The following is a 20,351-nucleotide window of genomic DNA, read 5'->3' on the forward strand; positions in this document are numbered from 1 at the left end:
GGTGCTCGGCCCATCTCACTGTGTCGGTGGCACTTCTCCCTACTTCCTGACCTCGCTGCTGTTGTCGGCCCCATTCGCCGGGGGTAGTAATTGAGAACATTATTATTATTATTATTATTATTATTATTATTATTATTATTATTATTATTATTATTATTATTATTATTATTATTATTATTATAGTTTTCTGGTTTGTTGGTTTTTTGTTCTTCGCACCATCCACCAAGTTTAATTTCTTGTATTGTTTTTAAACTGTACTTGGAGAATAAAACTGATTCTGAGTTGACTTTGAGGGAAAAATAATAATTGTAATTCTAATTATAATTGGAAAAAATTACGGCCATTGGAATCATAATTGAGTTGTAATTGAACATTGGAAAATTGAAAACGTAATTGCAATTAAAAAATGTAATTGACCTCAACCCTGGTACTCTGCCTTACACCCTGGTTTACTCAGGCTAGACTGCAGAACCCTGGAAAACTGTACAGGAAAATTACAGTTTAATTTTCCAGCTATTTACATCTATTCATCAAGTCTCCAATGGGGGTCATTTGTAACAACTTTCAATTTTACAGTAACAAAGTATGTGAATGTTCTTCAAAATGGAAAGTTACAATGTGTCTGTTAGAAAACGCATTTACCTGATGAAAAGCTGAAGGTCTTTGATCGCTGTTTACATCCATTAGGTGTGCTTGAATTGAAAGGAGACCAGCAAGGTTAAGTGCATGAGTTTAATGCCTATTCATTCCTTATATTGTAAAACATGAGTGTGTCTTTAGACTGAAACATAAAGAATTGTTAGTGTGAGAAAATGCTTTTATCTTTAAGTTATGTAAAGCACGGGTTCTCAATCTTTGGGGTTGCAAGACACTGGGAGGGGGTCTCCAGATGCCTTCAAGAAACAAATAATATTTCAGCAATTTTAGCCCATTTTTCTAACCTGGCAACAGCCAGATTGATGTGTGGCCCCTCCCTCTAACTGGAGTTCTCCACATTGATCTGGGTCTGTCTCTGGCGAATCCTTTCGTAACCAGGGAGGGACATGAACAGAATGCTTGAAGCTGATTGGGCGAAGCGCCTGTCCACCATGATTTGTTTTAGCCAATCAACATACGTCTTTACCATCCAAAAATGCACAAAGCGCCTCTCGCTGTTGCTCTTTCAAAAAAGAAACGCAGGATTCTTCTAAAACTGAGTTTATAGCAGCTTCCACACGTTCGTCCTCCTGCGTCAATATCTTTTTGTTTTGATTCGGAGCTATGGTAATAGCGGTAGCCCTGCTAGTTCCACTCCCCGCAACTGCGCATGCGCCAGTTTTGCTTCTGCCTTCGTCTCACCTGGATATCTCACCCTAAACCACAACACTGCCTCATGATTAGTTCGAACGGCTGGAGCAGCACAAGATTGATTCTGGTGTTTGTGAACACCAGGAGAATCCATCTTGCAGACCAGGTTACCATATTTCTGCAACTATACAAAACTTGCCATTTTTAAACCATTTTTAAAATTTTCATCACTTTTTCTTGCCATATTTTTGCTCTTTTTAATGCATTTTTGCTACATTATTCCATTGTCTGACACTTCTGCATCACATTTCAATGCCTTTTCTGCAGATTTTTTCCGCTTTCAAGACATTTACAGCACTTATAAATCATTTCCACCACTTTTCCACCTAATATCACGTATGTTGACCCGTTATTGTCACTTTTAGCCTCTTTTCACCATATTTCATGCTTATGTTTGCCAATTTAACCACATCCACAATTTGTCATGCCAATTATTTGCCAGTTTAAACCAATTGTTCCTACTTTTCATTACCACTTTGAAGCCAATATTGACACTTTCAACCTTTTTGACCACTTTTTGTGTTTGGTTTTGACCACTCTAATTTGCAACATTTTCCAACCTTTTCGTACGGTGGCTGGGAAGTGTCAAGTGAATGCATTTACAGAAACAAACACAAATGCAAAAAGGTCACAACACGAGCTATCATATCATAATACTGGTCCGTCGGAAACACTTCCGTTGCGGATACACTTTCGTTGTGGCCATTTTGCATTTGTGTTTGTTTCTGTAAATGCATTCACCTGACACTTCCCAGCCACCGTATTTTCCACCAATTTTGGTCACTTTGAACCCATTTTATTTGTGATTAAAACAAGGATTTCCATCTTTAAGATGACTATAATAATAGTAAACTTCATGGATGACAGTAGATATAATTCAGATGAATAAATAAATGTGGTTATCAAAGATTCATAGAACAATGGGCCATCATTTTGCTGACTTTATGGATGGGCCAAAAACTCTCTCCCTTTTATTCCCCCTTATAGATGGTCATGTCTCCACATGACTGTTCTTCATTGTTCATGTCTGTGTTCAACCACCTTCAGCTTCAGTGGGGGTCTCTGGTCTCTGGCAACAAAGACAATGGCCAAAACTAGCTATGCTAATGAGAATATTTCGAAATATCTAAAAAGATGTTTAATTCCCTGTTAAATTGCTATCTCTCTGGAATACGGTTCATGAGCCGTCTTAAAAATTGCATTACGCATGGCGCAGCAGAAACCTTACTAAAAATGGATATATGTTTATTTCAAGCCAAATTGCAACACCTAGTGTTCAAATATAAGACTAATAATGATTGGAATCTATTTGACTGGCAATTTACAGTTACATACTAGTGGAAAGCTGTGGCACAGTTGTGGCAAAATGGGCTTTTTGGCCTAATATTGATTATTATCACCAAACTGGCTGCATTGAAAAACACAATTAAAATAATTGATTGGGACATTTTTTGGATCGATACGATAATTGTGCAGTTGAATATCGTGATATATTGGCAAATCTATTTTTCTTACAACCTTAGTGTTGAATCAATATGAAATAGTGTGTGTGTGTGTGTGTGTGTGTGTGTGTGTGTGTGTGTGTGTGTGTGTGTGTGTGTGTGTGTGTGTGTGTGTGTGTGTGTGTGTGTGTGTGTGTGTGTGTGTGTGTGTGTGTGTGTGTGTGTGTGGCTGTACCTGCTGAATCATCCAGGTCTATCAGTCCATACATTAGTTCAATTATTTCTGCTTTTGTAGCCTTTGATAATGATAATTGGCTTAATACTTGATGTAAATCTCTTTGTTTATTTGGGCGGACTACAGATTTCTGTATTTAAAACATGATTTATTGTCACTCAGTATCATATATTTCCAAAATGTCACATCATCTGTAACCACTAAGTGTCCTACTTCAATCTGAACAAAAAATAGCCATGTAGGTCATGTAGAAGCTTTGACGAACATTATTTGATTTTTGGAGAAAGGGCGCTGGGGCAAAAGAGGTTGAACGCAAAGTGGATTTTCGTAAAATATTACATAATGGTTAAATTGTTTTATGATTATTCAAATTAGATAGGGGCTTTTAAAATAGAGACATGATGATTTCCTGTGAAACATAATGAAAATGAAACAATTGCATCAATTAGGAGCAATGAAATGTCACATGTTGAATCTTAAAGTGAAAACGTGAAAATGTAGTACTTTTTAAACTGGTAGCCCTTCGAACTATTCACTAGCTTTGAAGTAGCTTGCAGTTTCAGAAAGGTTGGTGATTACTGAAGTAGACTATAGCAAGGTACTTGTTTTGGTTAATCATTCCAGATAGGCTGCTTTAGATGCACACATGTGCTTCCTGTTGTGGGGAGAAACAGAAAAGACAACATGTCAACTCCAAATGTAGGGACTGACCCTGGAATGAAACTGAAAACAAGGTTGTCAGTTGTTAAATGCACTCAAATCAGTCAGCAGCATGATCTCCATCAGTAGTGCCAGCACCACTAGCCACTGGGAATGAAACTCCCATTTCTGCTCATGATTACAATGTTGATGTGTGTAATATATAATGTACAGTACCTACACACACACACGACCATCTCACATTGGGTGCATTTCCCTCTGACGATTTGTGTTACATTGCGATTGGGATAAAAGTGTCAAGTGTGATCAGTGTGAGGCCGGGGTCAGTGGTATAGTGTGTCACGGCGACACAGTCAGCTCCAAACGGCGAGCTTGCTGGTGACTAAACTGATTCCGTCTGACAGCTTTCACATCATCTACACATCATCCAGCAAATGAAAAAAAGGCAATATTGGGAAAGAGTAGATATGAAGGAATCAGGCACAGTCTTCAGTGTTTGAGGAATCAAACGAGCATCACTAATAGTTCACTCAAAAAAGTTTTAAAAATGAATAGCACGGCTTTATTTTGAATACATTGTCTAGGTGGGGTGTGTCAAACTCATTTTAGTTCAGGGGCCAAATACAGAGCAGATTTTATGCAGGAAAACAGATCATTTCAATATTATTTTGTCATAGTTTGCACTTTTACGTATACATGAAATACAAAATATGTAAGAAACTGACAATATCCAAACAATAAGTGGCAGATACCAGTCTCAACAGGATCTTCACTTTAAATATCCCAGAATTTGTGATCAAATTCTATTCAATTAAATAAAATGTTACAATAATTTGAGGAAAATGTAAGTATTTTGGAAGATTTTTGTGTAATCACTGTAGCCTGACAGATGAACAAATTCAATTAAAACTTTATGAATAAATTGTATATCATGTAGACTATACTGCATCATCCAAATAGAATATTATTTGATACACTTTTAAAGTTTCATTAGATTTTGGGCCTGAAAGCTATGCTAAATCTATCCTTCTGATGGGATCATAATTAATCCAGAATTTGTGGATCACAGTGAACCTGATCCTACTAAGAACCTGAAAAACCCGATCTAAAGGTTTTGATCCGGATCAAAACCAAGATTGTATTATGTGTAATCCGTTTTTTTCCTTTGAAAAACCCATTTTCAAGATTTGATCCAGTCCGTTATCCAGAATCTGAGCTGAATGCTTTTGAAAAACCGAGCCCTGATGATTAAACTTTCTGTCCTCTGAGACTCTCATTCAAATAAACAAGATTAAATACAGATATTTCCCTTTCCTTTATCACAGGTTGCACCAGGTTGTTGTTTTATGGTAACCATTAACATTCTTTTCCCGGTTTCTAAAGTGAAATAACACTTTTACTGGCAGGAGGTCAGTGTCCGTACATCAACAAACCAATGGAGGTCGTCTCTGTTTGCCCTCTCACTCATGATCAGATTATATCTGTTGGTTTTAAGATCCACAAGTTAATGATCTTCAACTGAAAGACAAATTATGTGATTTTTTTGTGATGAATGACAGAACGATCAGCCTATAGTAGCATTTGGCATCTACGTCGTGATCTATTTTTCTTATGTGTGAGAATTCCCTTATTCAATGTAACATGTAAAAACCATCCTGGACACACACAAGTTTTATTCATAGAATATGTACAAACAGGTTACAGTCTTTATGCCTTTATTAAAATGACTTCATGCAGCATTGAGCAGACCTCATTACACTGTTTGCTCCAGTATTTGTGTCAAGGTAAATACGTCAGTGTTTATTCACTGCAAGTTGGCAAATCCACCACCCCATGAACACATCTCTGTCTCATGGACACTGGTCCGATTCTTCTCCCTCTTTTACAACGAAACTCGATCATATCATTGTGTTCTGTGATAATCTTATCACTTCTTGTGTATTTGAATTCAATATTGTGTCTGTTCGTGGCGTCACGGTCCACAGTGCAGGGCTCTGTAAGAAATGACAGAGTATTATTGTATTAATATTAATAGCAATGCATAAAGGTCTTATATAGTTATCATCATCATCATCATCATCATCAAACTTTATTTGGGACACGTACAGGTCCATAGCAGACATAAAACACAACAGACATAAACAACAAATAAGACATTAGAAAAATAAAAAAGATCATCCAAAGCCATATAAACTAAAGCACCAGTGTTTCCACAGACTAGAAAAGAGCCGAGGTGAGCTCTGAACAGGGTTGGTCAGAGAACAAATGATGGTATTTACAGAGTCTGTTAGCCGACACATGCATATGTACATGAGGTTACGAAGCAAAGCAGCACAAGTTGGTACATCAATGAAAGTGAAACAAAAAAAAGGCTCATATGCAGATATGAAGGGGTGAGGATGGACGGGCACACACAGCTTCTCAATCATCTCTCATTTCTACCAGTCAAGTTGACTTTTTTAGCTATACAGTCTTTGTCATTTAGTTTGAGTATCCTTTCAAAGAGTTGAATTTGAATCAATAATTGATTACTTTACAAATGTAATACGTTTATTAAATTATTTGATCTAAAAACTGACTAATGCTGATTTTAATCAAGATACATTCTTCTCTTCTTACCTGCTGTATGTTTTTAATAAGTATGTGAGAATGAAATGTCATGTAATAAATTAGCTCCAAAGTGTGATACTTTTTGATTGATCCTAAATGTGTAGAAACCTGAGAAGATACTCTGTGAAAAAAACAAGTGTCCTCCTACTTACTGTTACATCTTATTTCTCCAATCCATTCACCATTGATGCAGGTTTTGTACGGCCCACCCTCTATAGTGTAATATAGCGGACACCCGTATGTAACCTGGTCATTTTCTGCATAGTGTTCTTTAATGCCAGCCAATATGATACCATCATCAATAGTTGGTGGTTTCCCACAAGCACCAGGAGCTACAAGGGAAGAGAAAAACTGTTAGATGTCACATTTATGATCAATGAAAGTCAAACAATGAAATGCTCATATGCAGATGTGAAAGGGTGAGGATGGAGGGGCAGCAGGTGAGTATCTTTGTAGAAACTCACAGGAATCATGAGGTTTTAACATGTTTACTGAGTAGAAGACGACCATGGTTTGACCAATAAAAAAATCATCAAGTGACAGAGAAACTATTGGATTCGACGTTATTCTCCAGCAGGGTTGGGGTCAATTACATTTTTCAATTACAATTATGTCTTCAATTATCCATGTTTGATTACAACTAAATTATGATTATGGTGACCAGCATTTTTTCCATTACAAATAAATTACAATTATAATTTTCTCTCTGAAAGTTCAATTACATTTAATCACAATTACTGAGTCTTTGATAAATACACCCATAAATCGTAAAATTCCTCCTGTGTTAGCTTTCTGTTAGCATCTCTTATGATAACGGATCAGTTTTTACTCATGACTTAAATCAGCTGTAAAATACATTAAAAAATTATTATTTAGTACCTAATTTGTTTCTCATCCCTTGGTTACCTTTTTTGGTGTCCTAATCAATGAAAATATTGTTTTAATTGTTTTTGGTGTGGGCGTCTAAAACTGTTTTGTGTAGTTATAAAAAAAATTAAATGGTAAAATAATCCTGAAAAGAAGTGACAGGTAGTGGGAAAAGTTGACATTAACCATATTTTATTATTTGTTTACTACGTATGTGTACAATTACAACAACAGATTTATTCAATTACAATTGCAATTAAATTTGACCCAAACCCTGTTTTCCAGCATGAAACGATCATTCTTGTCTCGGTTTTAATCAATCTTATACAGTTATCCAAAATGACCAGGATTATAGACAAGGATTTAATTTAAATTTTGCAAAAAAATAAAAAAGCTACATTTTTGTTTCAAGGTTTCAAAAGAAAAAAATATTGCGAATTAAAATTTTCTGATACAAACTGATCTGTTTTGTGATATTTCCATTACTGAATCTAAGCTTTGGTGGATTTTTCTAATGCCAAACTCTTTTTGTGTAAGAAAGTAACTCAGAAACATTGCATATCCTCATCCTCAACTGAATGAATGAAATCTGTAGTATTTACCTACCACTGCAAGTCGGCAAATCAATCACCCCATCAACACATCTCTGTCTCATGGACACTGGTCCGACTTTTGTCCCTCTTTTACAACGAAACTCTATCATATCATTGTGTCCTGAGTAAATTCTATCATGTCTTGAATATTTGAATTCAATATTTTGTCTGTTCATGGCGTCACGGTCCACAATGCAGGGCTCTGTAAGAAATGACAGAGTATTATTGTATTAATATTAATAGCAATGCATAAAGGTCTTATATAGTTATCATCATCATCATCATCATCATCATCATCATCATCAAACTTTATTTGGGACACGTACAGGTCCATAGCAGACATAAAACACAACAGACATAAACAACAAATAAGACATTAGAAAAATAAAAAAGATCATCCAAAGCCATATAAACTAAAGCACCAGTGTTTCCACAGACTGGAAAAGAGCTCTGAACAGGGTTGGTCAGAGAACAAATGATGGTATTTACAGAGTCTGTTAGCCGACACATGCATATGTACATGAGGTTACGAAGCAAAGCAGCACAAGTTGGTACATCAATGAAAGTGAAACAAAAAAAAGGCTCATATGCAGATATGAAGGGGTGAGGATGGACGGGCACACACAGCTTCTCAATCATCTCTCATTTCTACCAGTCAAGTTGACTTTTTTAGCTATACAGTCTTTGTCATTTAGTTTGAGTATCCTTTCAAAGAGTTGAATTTGAATCAATAATTGATTACTTTACAAATGTAATACGTTTATTAAATTATTTGATCTAAAAACTGACTAATGCTGATTTTAATCAAGATACATTCTTCTCTTCTTACCTGCTGTATGTTTTTATAAAGTATGTGTGAATGAAATGTCATGTAATAAATTAGCTCCAAAGTGTGATACTTTTTGATTGACCCTAAATGTGTAGAAACCTGAGAAGATACTCTGTGAAAAAGTGTTCTCCTACTTACTGTTACATCTTATTTCTCCAATCCATTCACCATTGATGCAGGTTTTGTACGGCCCACCCTCTATAGTGTAATATAGCGGACACCCGTATGTAACCTGGTCATTTTCTGCATACTGTTCTTTAATGCCAGCCAATATGATACCATCATCAATAGTTGGTGGTTTCCCACAAGCACCAGGAGCTACAAGGGAAGAGAAAAACTGTTAGATGTCACATTTATGATCAATGAAAGTCAAACAATGAAATGCTCATATGCAGATGTGAAGGGGTGAGGATGGAGGGGCAGCAGGTGAGTATCTTTGTAGAAACTCACAGGAATCATGAGGTTTTAACATGTTTACTGAGTAGAAGACGACCATGGTTTGACCAATAAAAAAATCATCAAGTGACAGAGAAACTATTGGATTAGACGTTATTCTCCAGCAGGGTTGGGGTCAATTACATTTTTCAATTACAATTATGTCTTCAATTATCCATGTTTGATTACAACTAAATTATGATTATGGTGACCAGCATTTTTTCCAATTACAAATAAATTACAATTATAATTTTCTCTCTGAAAGTTCAATTACATTTAATCACAATTACTGAGTCTTTGATGAATAAACCCATAAATCGTAAAAGTCCTCCTGTGTTAGCTTTCTGTTAGCATCTCTTATGATAACGGATCAGTTTTTACTCATGACTTAAATCAGCTGTAAAATACATTAAAAATTATTATTTATTATCTAATTTGTTTCTCATCCCTTGGTTACCTTTTTTGGTGTCCTAATCAATGAAAATATTGGTTTAATTGTTTTTGGTGTGGGCGTCTGAGACTGTTTTGTGTAGTTATAAAAAAAAAATAAATGGTAAAATAATCCTGAAAAGAAGTGACAGGTAGTGGGAAAAGTTGACATTAAACATATTTTATTATTTGTTTACTACGTATGTGTACAATTACAACAACAGATTTATTCAATTACAATTGCAATTAAATTTGACCCCAACCCTGTTTTCCAGCATGAAACGATCATTCTTGTCTCGGTTTTAATCAATCTTATACAGTTATCCAAAATGACCAGGATTATAGACAAGGATTTAATTTAAGTTTTGTAAAAAAAATAAAAAAGCTACATTTTTGTTTCAAGGTTTCAAAAGAAAAAAATATTACGAATTAGAATTTTCTGATACAAATTGATCTGTTTTGTGATATTTCCATTACTGAATCTAAGCTTTGGTGGATTTTTCTAATGCCAAACTCTTTTTGTGTAAGAAAGTAACTCAGAAACATTGCATATCCTCATCCTCAACTGAATGAATGAAATCTGTAGTATTTACCTACCACTGCAAGTCGGCAAATCAATCACCCCATCAACACATCTCTGTCTCATGGACACTGGTCCGAATTTTGTCATCCCTCTTTTACAACGAAACTCAATCTCATCATTGTGTTCTGAGTAAATTCTATCCTGTCTTGAATATTTGAATTCAATATTTTGTCTGTTCATGGCGTCATGGTCCAAAGTGCAGGGCTCTGTAAGAAATGAAAATCAGAGCATTATTGTATTAATAATATTAATAGCAGTGCATAAATATCTCATCTAGTTACATTAGTTCAAAACATCACACAGACAAACTGGTCTTTGACCAGAAAATATTTTTAGAAACCCAAACCAAGAGCCATTAAATCTTAAATTCTCTTCTTTCATTAAAAAACTTTTCTAAATAGAGTTGGTTTGTGAGTTGAGACCCTGACCTGTTATTTATGGTTCACGGGCATTTGTAAGGGTAAAAATGTTTTCTTACCTGCTGTATGTTTTTAATAAGTATGTGAGAATGAAATGTCATGTAATAAATTAGCTCCAAAGTGTGATACTTTTTGATTGATCCTAAATGTGTAGAAACCTGAGAAGATACTCTGTGAAAAAAACAAGTGTCCTCCTACTTACTGTTACATCTTATTTCTCCAATCCATTCACCATTGATGCAGGTTTTGTACGGCCCACCCTCTATAGTGTAATATATTGGACACCCGTATGTAACCTGGTCATTTTCTTTATACTGTTCTTTAATGCCAGCCACTATGACACCATCAGCAATAAGTGGTGGTTTCCCACAAGGAACCAGAGCTACAAGGGAATAGAAAAACTGTTAGATGTCACATTTATGATCAATGAAAGTCAAACAATGAAATGCTCATATGCAGATGTGAAGGGGTGAGGATGGAGGGGCAGCAGGTGAGTATCTTTGTAGAAACTCACAGGAATCATGAGGTTTTAACATGTTTACTGAGTAGAAGACGACCATGGTTTGACCAATAAAAAAATCATCAAGTGACAGAGAAACTATTGGATTAGACGTTATTCTCCAGCAGGGTTGGGGTCAATTACATTTTTCAATTACAATTATGTCTTCAATTATCCATGTTTGATTACAACTAAATTATGATTATGGTGACCAGCATTTTTTCCAATTGCAATTAAATTGTCTTTTTTTTCTGAAAGTCAACATTTACATTCTCAATTACTAAAGTTCAATTACATTTAATCACAATTGCTGAGTCTTTAATAAATAAGCCCATAAATCGTAACCTTCCTCCTGTGTTAGCTTTCTGTTAGCATCTCTTATAATAACGGGTTAGTTTTGACTCATGACTTAAATCAGCTGTAAAATACATTAAAAATAAGGCTTCCTAATCAATAAAAATATTGGTTTTAATGTTTTTGGTGTGGGCGTCTGAGACTGTTTTGTGTAATAAGCCTTTTCACACTCTGGGACTGCGCATGCGTGACCTGCAGGGGTCATAGGTCGAGAGGACTATAAACATAAACAAGCTTGTTTGCTCTGTTGGTTTTTCCAACTTAACAGCATTTTTAATGTTATTCCAGAGATCTTTAGTGTTTTAATAGTGTTCTTATTATTATTTTTAAAAGAGGAGTTGTTCAAAGTTTTCCGCTGATGCCAGTTTCGGCTGATTCGAGCACTTTAAAACACCGATGAGAGCAGCGGTGTGGAAACGAGGACTGTCTCCTCACATCCACCCCTGGTGAATGGAAACGCCGACTACCTGGGTCTCCAGTGGGTGGATTCGGACTCTACCAGGGATTGATGCACGTATCCAAGCACTTTCATAAAACCGATGGAAGAAACAGTATTAACTCGACAGACCTCCTCTGTTTCCACACTCCTCTCCCATTTGATGGGACTCTCTGAACGACAAGCCCCAACCTCCATGGTCTCCAGCGGACTCAACCTGGGAACGACGTACATATTCGGACTCAGGGAGACTATGTCTTTCCGCTGAACTGAGCACTTTAGTAAAACTGATGTGAGAAACCGTATCAAAGCAACAGACCTCCTCTGTTTCTACACTCCATTTACAATCTTTTAACTTTTGATTGTCAAGTATTTTCTGCATTTACTTTGTTGTTGCTGGTTTCTTTTTCTGACTTATGTATATATTTTAACTGTAAAGTGTTTCAGAGTTTTTGAAAAGCGCTTATAAATAAAATGTATTATTATTGATGGGACAAGATATATTTCCGAGTGTGAAAAGGACAGTATGAGTTCTCACTTTGAAAAGGTAAATTTACGAGGAAAATTCACTAACCAGGTCCATGATTATTTTTACTAAGCGATTATTTTAATTCAATTTCCAAATTTGAAGGAAGTGCACAAGATGGACAGGTCAATAAGTGAACTGGAGTGACGCCATCAGCTGAAACAGTTTGAAAAGTCAGGAAAAACCTGAATTATCAGCTTGTGTGCAGCATTAGCTTTAGCAGCTAACTCGGTTTTTCTACCTCGGAGACCAATACTACGTTTACGCAAAAAATTTTTCAAGAAATCAATACTCAAATGGTTAAAATAATCCAAATCTCTGTCACACTAGCTTCTTACATTGTCAGCCATGGCGTGTTTATCCCTCTTGACCTTTGACCCTTCAATTTAAAACAACCCTGTTTTCCAGCATGAAACAATCATTCTTGGTTCGGTTTTAAACAATCTTATACAGTTTTCAAAAATAACCTGGAAACCAGGATTATAGACATGGATTTATTTAAGGTTTTGCAAAACCAAAATTTTCAGAAGTGTTGTACCATACAGTATAAGACAGAAAGAATCTACTGTCACCTTTAAATTGATGAACTTACTCCATCAAAGTCCAGTGAGACTGGAATCCTATCATACATATTGAAAGCAAGATGGAAAATGAACTGCAAAGATCTGAAGAACAATAAAAGGAAATCCTTGAGTGGCAAACAGCTTCTGCTAACATTAATAATACAGTTCTTTAGAAATGTGATGACACTGTGAAAGCTGACGTGTTGCTGTAACGACTCCAAAATGACCTCATACCAAATATAGAAACAGTGAGACTCAGTTTAGGAACTGATGTTTGTGGTCCATCGTACAATGAAATCATGTTAATGAGACAGATTGAACATTTTCAGATACTTTAGCTTCAGCTACTAAACATCTCCTTACTTTCTCTGCTGCTGTTCAAAAAACCCAAACAAACTTCTATGACATTAGAAATAAGATAATTCCTTCAACTCTATTCTTATTCCTCATGTATTATTCTGTTAACCTAAAATGATCAGAAAATCTGCGTTAACACAATGCTAAATCAACAGCCCTGGTTTATTAAGATTAACTATGGAGAACTTACCACTCACGGTAACATCCACCATCGCACAGAGATGGAGAAAGAGAAGGACACTGGGAACATTCATGTTCTTCAGAAGACAGTTTGGACTTCTCTGTAATCAGTTCAGCTCCATGTGAAGCTTTAAACTCATCATGAACCATCCCTCAGGGATTCTACACTCAGTCCAAAGTCTTCAATATTAGTTTGCTCACATTCAGGTTCATTTATTCTTTATTTTTCTCACTCTACCTCCTTTGTTTGCTTCTATACTTTTTAGGGAGATCATAATAACCATTATCAATCTCCGTACTGTAAAAAAAACATAAAAGTAGTTTAACATTACCATGGACTGTGTTTAGACTGGTTTTCTCCTGAGATCAATCTTGTCATTTCATCAAAGAGTTCAAGCAAAATTCTTGTGACATTGTATGAAGTTGTAGAAGCTACATTTTCTTTTCAAGGTTTAAAAAAACAAAAACAAAAACAACATTGTGGATTAAGATTTTTTGATACAAACTGATCAGTTTTGTGGTATTTCAGTTACTGAATCCAAGTTTTGGTGGATTCTCCCAGTGCCAAACTCTCATTGTGTAAGAATCTAACTCAGAAACATTGCACATCCTCATCCTCAACTGAATGAATTAAATATGTGTTATTAACCTACATGTCAATGCCTTGTGCTGCAGGCCCTAGGGATTACAGTAGATTAGAATATATGGATTACCAAGACCATAAATGTCACGGCCACTCAAAAGTGAACCGACTAGAACTCGGGTTCTAGAACCCAGTCGTACACTCTGACAGGCAAGAACCTGATGATTAAACTTTCTGTCCTCTGAGACTCTCATTCAAATAAACAAGATTAAATACAGATATTTCCCTTTCCTTTTTCACAGGTTGCACCAGGTTGTTGTTTTATGGGTAACCATTAACATTCTTTTCCCGGTTTCTAAAGTGAAATAACACTTTTACTGGCAGGAGGTCAGTGTCCGTACATCAACAAACCAATGGAGGTCGTCTCTGTTTGCCCTTTCAAGTAAGTAAGTAAGTAGTTTATTTATAAAGTGCTTTTTGCAGATAAAATCACAAAGTGCTGTACAGAGTTGTGGTAAAAGTACAAGTGCAACACAATAGAATAATAAAACAAGAGTGCATAAAAATCATAAGAACAGCAACATTAAAGAACGAATAAAAATTAAAATCCAGTTAACTAAAAGCTTTACTGTAAAGTGTAGTCTTCAGCAGTTTTTTAAAAGTGTCCACACAGTTGAGCTCCCTGAGAGACTGGTGCAGGTTATTCCAGAGTCTGGGAGCTACAGCCTGGAACACCAGGTCTCCTCTGGTTTTAAATTTAGTTTTTGGGGTCTTTAGGAGACCCTGACCTGAAGACCGAAGGCATCGCCCTGATGAGTAGGGGCACAACAAGTCCGAGATATATTTAGGGGCCTGACCATGTAATGCTCGGAACGTGAGAACTAAAATGTTATATTCTATGCGAAACTTAACTGGAAGCCAGTGCAGAGTAGCAAGAATGGGGGTGATGTGGGATGTTCTAGAAGCACCAGTTAAAAATCTGGCAGCAGCGTTCTGAATGATCTGGAGTCTGTTTAGGGTCGACTTATTAAAACAAGTAAAAACAGAAATACAGTAGTCAATACGAGATGATATAAATGCGTGTATGACCAGTTCCAGATCTGATTTTGATAATAGATGCCTCACTTTAGAGATATTTCTCAGGTGGTAAAAACAGTTTTTAGTCAATTGACGACAATGTCCCTCCAAAGACATGGACTGATCAAAAACAACCCCAAGGTTTCTGAGGCTGGTTTTAACAGATGAGCCCAGATCACCAAGAGAGTTTTTAGTTAGAGGGATGTTTTTATCAGGAGCAATGATCAGAGTTTCTGTTTTGTTTGAATTTATCTGGAGATAATTTGATGACAGCCAGTTTTTGATACAGGATATACAATCTAAGAACTCTGATAAAAAGTGAAACTCTGAGTCATTAAAGTAGCAGTACAACTGGATATCGTCAGCATAAAAATGATAAGACACACTATTTACTGGCAGGAGGTCAGTGTCCGTACATCAACAAACCAATGGAGGTCGTCTCTGTTTGCCCTCTCACTCATGATCAGATTATCTGTTGGTTTTAAGATCCACAAGTTAATGACCTTCAACTGAAAGACAAATTATGTGATTTTTTGTGATGAATGACAGAATCATCAGCCTATAGTAGCATTTGGCATCTACGTCGTGATCTATTTTTCTTACGTGTGAGAATTTATCTACTCAGATAAACTTTCAAATTCCCTTATTTGATGTAACATGTAAAAACCATCCTGGACACACACAAGTTTTATTCATCAAACATGTACAAGCAGGTTACAGTCTTTATGCCTTTATTAAAAGGACTTCATGCAGCATTGAGCAGACCTCATTACACTGTTTGCTCCAGTATTTGTGCCAAGGTTAATACGTCAGTGTTTATCTGCTGCAAGTTGGCAAATCAATCACCCCCTGAACACATGTCTGTCTCATGGACACTGGTCAGCCATGATATTCATTTTAATAAACCAGGTTTTATTCTTTTTTGTACTCATGTACTACTTGTTTTTCAGCCTATTCAGTAATCAATAAGAGAATCGATTAAAAAAAAAAAAAAATGGATTGAAAAGCAGGAATCACTAAATCCTTATCAATATACATTCCTAGTGGATGTATGACAGCCCTGTATAGGGTTGTCCGCCCTTTTGTTCAGTTTGGTGGTGGTCTCCAGTCGCTTGTGTTTCTTTGAGTTATTTTGGGTTTGTGTAAATAAATACTTTGACACTCTTTCTGTTTAGCGCCTTTTATGTTGTGGCCCCTGAAGCCTTTTATACAACATCCTAGAGTGGGGCGTAACATAAATGTTTCTTTGAGTTATTTTGAGTTTGTGTAAATAAATATTTTGACACTATTATTTCTGTATACAGTATCTATAATATATATATAATATGTAACTTTGGCAACACTGCTGTCCACATGATCACTTGTCTTTGATAGAATCCACTTGTCCTCTCCTGCCGCACCCTGTGATTACCGCTTTTTTTAAAACCAGGGTTTAGTGGCGGTTTAGTCCTTCAGGCACTGTGATACAGTAAAGTACTCCCAGAGAAAACTCTCAAAGAGCTGCAGAATGAGAAGAAGTAAGAATGATTACAGAGCTTTAGAGTGAATTTTTTTGTGGGTTACACCTTTGTCTGGGGAGAAAGGAAGAGGCCTTTCAAAGTCATTACATTTATTTATTTATTTATTTATTTATTTATTTATTTATTTATTTATTTATTTTATTTTTATTTATTTATTTATTTATTTATTTATTTATTTATTTATTTATTTATTTATTTATTTATTTTATTTATTTATTTATTTATTCGTTTATTTATTTATTTATTTATTTATTTATTTATTTATTTATTTATTGTTTATTTATTTATTTATTTATTTATTTATTTATTTATTTATTTATTTATTTATTTATTTATAACATGTGTGGATAGGCAGAAAGCAGAGTTAGTTTGTTTTTAATTTACATTTCATGAATGCTCAGCTTTACGACAGTTAGTAGTGATGCATGGCATTTTTTGTCACATCCCGTTATAGAAAACAATCAGTTACAAGTTGGCAGCCATAATATATCGTGGACACACGTCAGACGCAGGCAAAACATTCCAAATATTGATTTGCCTAAAATTGATGCAATGATGATGAAAAATTGTGGATTGACTGTTCTAGGATTTTTAAAAAATGGTAGTATAATGGTTGACTTTCTATCAATTTTTTGTCAAAATGTGAATGAAAATAATTGAAATTTAACAAGGAAGGGTAAACCAGTTCAAAGGGGGCCACAGTAGGGAATAGGGGAGGGTTGCATGTTCTCTCTGAGCATTAATGATTCTAAATCTGAGTTTCCTGTTTCCTCCAGATTGATTCTAAATTTGTAAAAAGGTTTTGACATGTCAAAATGTAATTTTTATTTATGTAAATTTTATCTGGAAAACAACTTTGACATTTTCACATGTAGTAATTACATTTTGTTTAGTTAAAACGTATTTACAGATATCAGATTAAATTTCCACATGTCAAAAAAAAACAATTGAAACTTGTAAAAATGTATTTTCCCATTTCAGATATCCACAATTGCATTCTGGATAATTTGAAACAAGCCGTTTAACATTTAATCTGATGTGTGGGAGAGGTCACATATCAGTGCATTCATTATTGGATATGCGCACGTTGGGTCGTACTGTTCAGCCATTGGTTGATTTTAAAATTAAAAAAAGGAAAATTGGGCAAAAGGGGGCAACAGGGGTGTGTAGCCAGTGTGTGATAACTCTAAGGTTGGCCACGCCCAGGAAGAACTCAGTAGATGCTTTGATGCGTTCCTTATGAAAGAACTTATGGGGACACATCAAAGCAATCACTAGAAACTTGTCAGGAGATCAAATTTCCTGAAAAAAAGTTTCCTGAACAAATGAAGCTAATGAACTTAGCTGTCGGTTATTTAGTGGAATGTCAACGTGGCACTTGGTGTGATGTTAGTTCATCAAAAAAAAAGAGAGAGAATGACCTCAGGAAAAAGGATTTCATGTCACATGGTTGTAATAGATTGTAACGCCACCTCTGCTGACTGAGAAAACACAAATCCTGTTGGTTGCTGATATTTACCTTCAACCTGGTGAATATCCATGAACCCAATTGAAATCCAAATTTCCCTGCTTCCTCCCTCTAACTCCTTTCTTCTTTTCTTCACATTGTTGTGTTCACACTCACACAAAGACAAATCCTTTCACACCTTTTGTTACCTCGTAGTAAAGATATTGTCTGGATTCTGCTTATTTCATGGATTAGGGAACCTTTTCAACTTGTATCCGAGTGTGACGTGAATGTGTTTTGTTGGGAAACCTCAGCGTAACCTTGTGGTTTCTACAATGTCTGCAAGGTTTTGGCTCATCCTCACTGGAATGAAGACAGGCACAGAAGTAAATCTGAGCTTTTGCTCATACACTGGCTATCCTGTGGTATTTCACTGTCACATAGTTTTCTGGTTTTGCTGTTTTCAATTCATATTTTAGCAAAATATTTCATTTAACAAGGCTGGAGATCTGAATGGAATAGTTTTTTTTGCTTTTTATTTTAATCTAATAATGAAGAAAGTAATCAGTTCAATTCAATTTTATTTGTATAGCGCAATTTACAGCAAAATCACAATTCAAAGCGCTTATCAAAATATGAAATTAATAATAAGAAAGAAAAAAACCAACAAGATCCACATGAACAAGCATTTAGCGACAGTGGGAAGAAACAACTCCCTTTTAATGGAAAGGAATCTCCAGCAGAACCAGGTTCAGAGGTGGCAGCCATCTGCGTCGACTGGTTGGAGTTAGTGGAATGAACCACAGATCAGGAACTGCCATCATCAGCTTCATGACACCTGAAAGAGAGAAAAGATAGAAAAGTGAGGAGAAGGCACTGACTGCAGAAAAACATGATCCATTATTATCAAGTCAGCCTGCCTTGGCCTTGGGCCTCACTCCCAGTGGCCTAGTCAACACTTAATATAAAGATGCCGAATCTCTTCCAGTTTATTGGTAAGCTAACCGCAACTCCAAGGTCTGTAAATGTGATCGTTCACAGACGAGCCCGTATCCGCTCTCGTAGTTAGGTTATGTTATGATTCAGTCCTGTTTATGCAGACTGTAAATCATAACCAGCTACATCAGAATTTGAATCTCTTCCTGTTTATTGAACCAGTAAATGCGACCGTTTACATGTTATGAATCAATTGACAAAAAGTAACAAAAACTGACATCTGTACAGTTCAGTCTGTTGAGCTGTAGAAATGTGATTAAAAAATTGTTTTGTTCAATCGCAATCACCAAATGTTTGTGACATAAACAGCTTTTCTATTCAACTATTCCTGTTCCAACAAGTGTTTTTAAAGTGCCAACATTCCAGTTTGAACACTGAAGCATGTAATGGTGTTTGGTTTATCTAGTTATCCAAGCTTTTCATGGTCAGCAATGCCCTGTCTCGGTACAAGTAACAACTAGCTTTTAGACCACCTGTCATTTCCGGCCCTGCTTGTCATTACTTCAAAATAAGAGTCAGATGTTTTTCCAAACATTACTTTAAAAAGCCGACAGCATGTGTGAGTGAGTTCTGTAGTGCGGCTTGTTTAGGTTTATGTCTGGGATTGCACTAACTGCACGACTCCTAAAACTAGTATTTTAATATAAGATAAGCTATAAAATAAAATATATTGTTAGAGGCAATATTGCAATTTTCTATATCACCAGAATAAAACTCTCAATATATCTTGAATCTCGATAAATTGCCCAGGCTGAGTGAGTGGCCGATCATGTGTGTGTGTGTGTGTGTATGAGTGAGGATGGTGTGTCTGTTGGTGGTCGTCTGTTCGTTTCAGTTTGCGTGAGTGTGGGTAGGTGCTTGTTTTGCTTTTTGGGATCAGACCCTTGTTTGTTTTGATTAGGGTTCGTTTTTACAACAACCTGACGTTGTATTTTTAAGAAACTGGAAAAAACATGTAATCAATTTCTGCTGCTCCAGAAACGAGGGTAAGTTGAAAGCTGTTATTTTCTATTTATTTTTAAAAGTTAAGATATATCAACGCTGAATTTAACCATGTTTTTACAGTATTATTCAAACAATACGTTGATGGATCTTAACTTTCAAAATATAAAAGAAAATAACGATCTTTCAACTAACTTCTTCATGTGTACTCCTGGTTCCTTCAAAATAAAAGGCCATGCTGTGTTTTACGGCCTGAGGCTCTTGAGTCTGCTGACTTTTATTTTGAGGGCGTGTCTCATTTGACACGTGTTTGGTGTGATAAGTGACGGCTTTTCATCTGATGGAGGTTTTGCTGAGTCATGAGTCCGTTTAGTCTGATAATTGACAGAGGTTTATCTGATACCTCACTCTGAGACCTGAGG

At 35.8% G+C, this 20,351-nt stretch overlaps 1 protein-coding gene across 1 annotated transcript; it reads right to left on the reverse strand.

Moving 5' to 3' along the window:
* Window positions 1-6,438: 6,438 nt before the first annotated feature.
* On the reverse strand, window positions 6,439-11,972 carry LOC114461647 (complement factor H-like). The gene is made up of 7 exons (XM_028443887.1): window positions 11,871-11,972; window positions 11,770-11,797; window positions 10,652-10,831; window positions 10,045-10,236; window positions 8,722-8,901; window positions 7,768-7,956; window positions 6,439-6,626 (listed from the first exon to the last, which is right to left on the reverse strand). Exons 1-7 carry the CDS (start codon window positions 11,970-11,972, stop codon window positions 6,439-6,441), a joined length of 1,059 nt encoding a protein of 352 aa, XP_028299688.1.
* Window positions 11,973-20,351: the final 8,379 nt, after the last annotated feature.

Source organism: Gouania willdenowi, chromosome 4 (assembly GCF_900634775.1).
Source record: "Gouania willdenowi chromosome 4, fGouWil2.1, whole genome shotgun sequence".
Classification (NCBI taxonomy): Eukaryota; Metazoa; Chordata; class Actinopteri; order Blenniiformes; family Gobiesocidae; genus Gouania; species Gouania willdenowi.

Coding starts and splice junctions, on each gene's coding strand:
- LOC114461647 (XM_028443887.1), bottom strand. CDS start 11,972: ATGTACGTCGTTCCCAGGTTGAGTCCGCTGGAGACCATGGAGGTTGGG. Junction 11,798..11,870: donor GGAGTGTGGAAACAGAGGAG/GTCTGTCGAGTT, acceptor AATCCCTGGTAG/AGTCCGAATCCACCCACTGG. Junction 10,832..11,769: donor TCCACCCACTGGAGACCCAG/GTAGTCGGCGTT, acceptor ATTCCCTTGTAG/CTCTGGTTCCTTGTGGGAAA.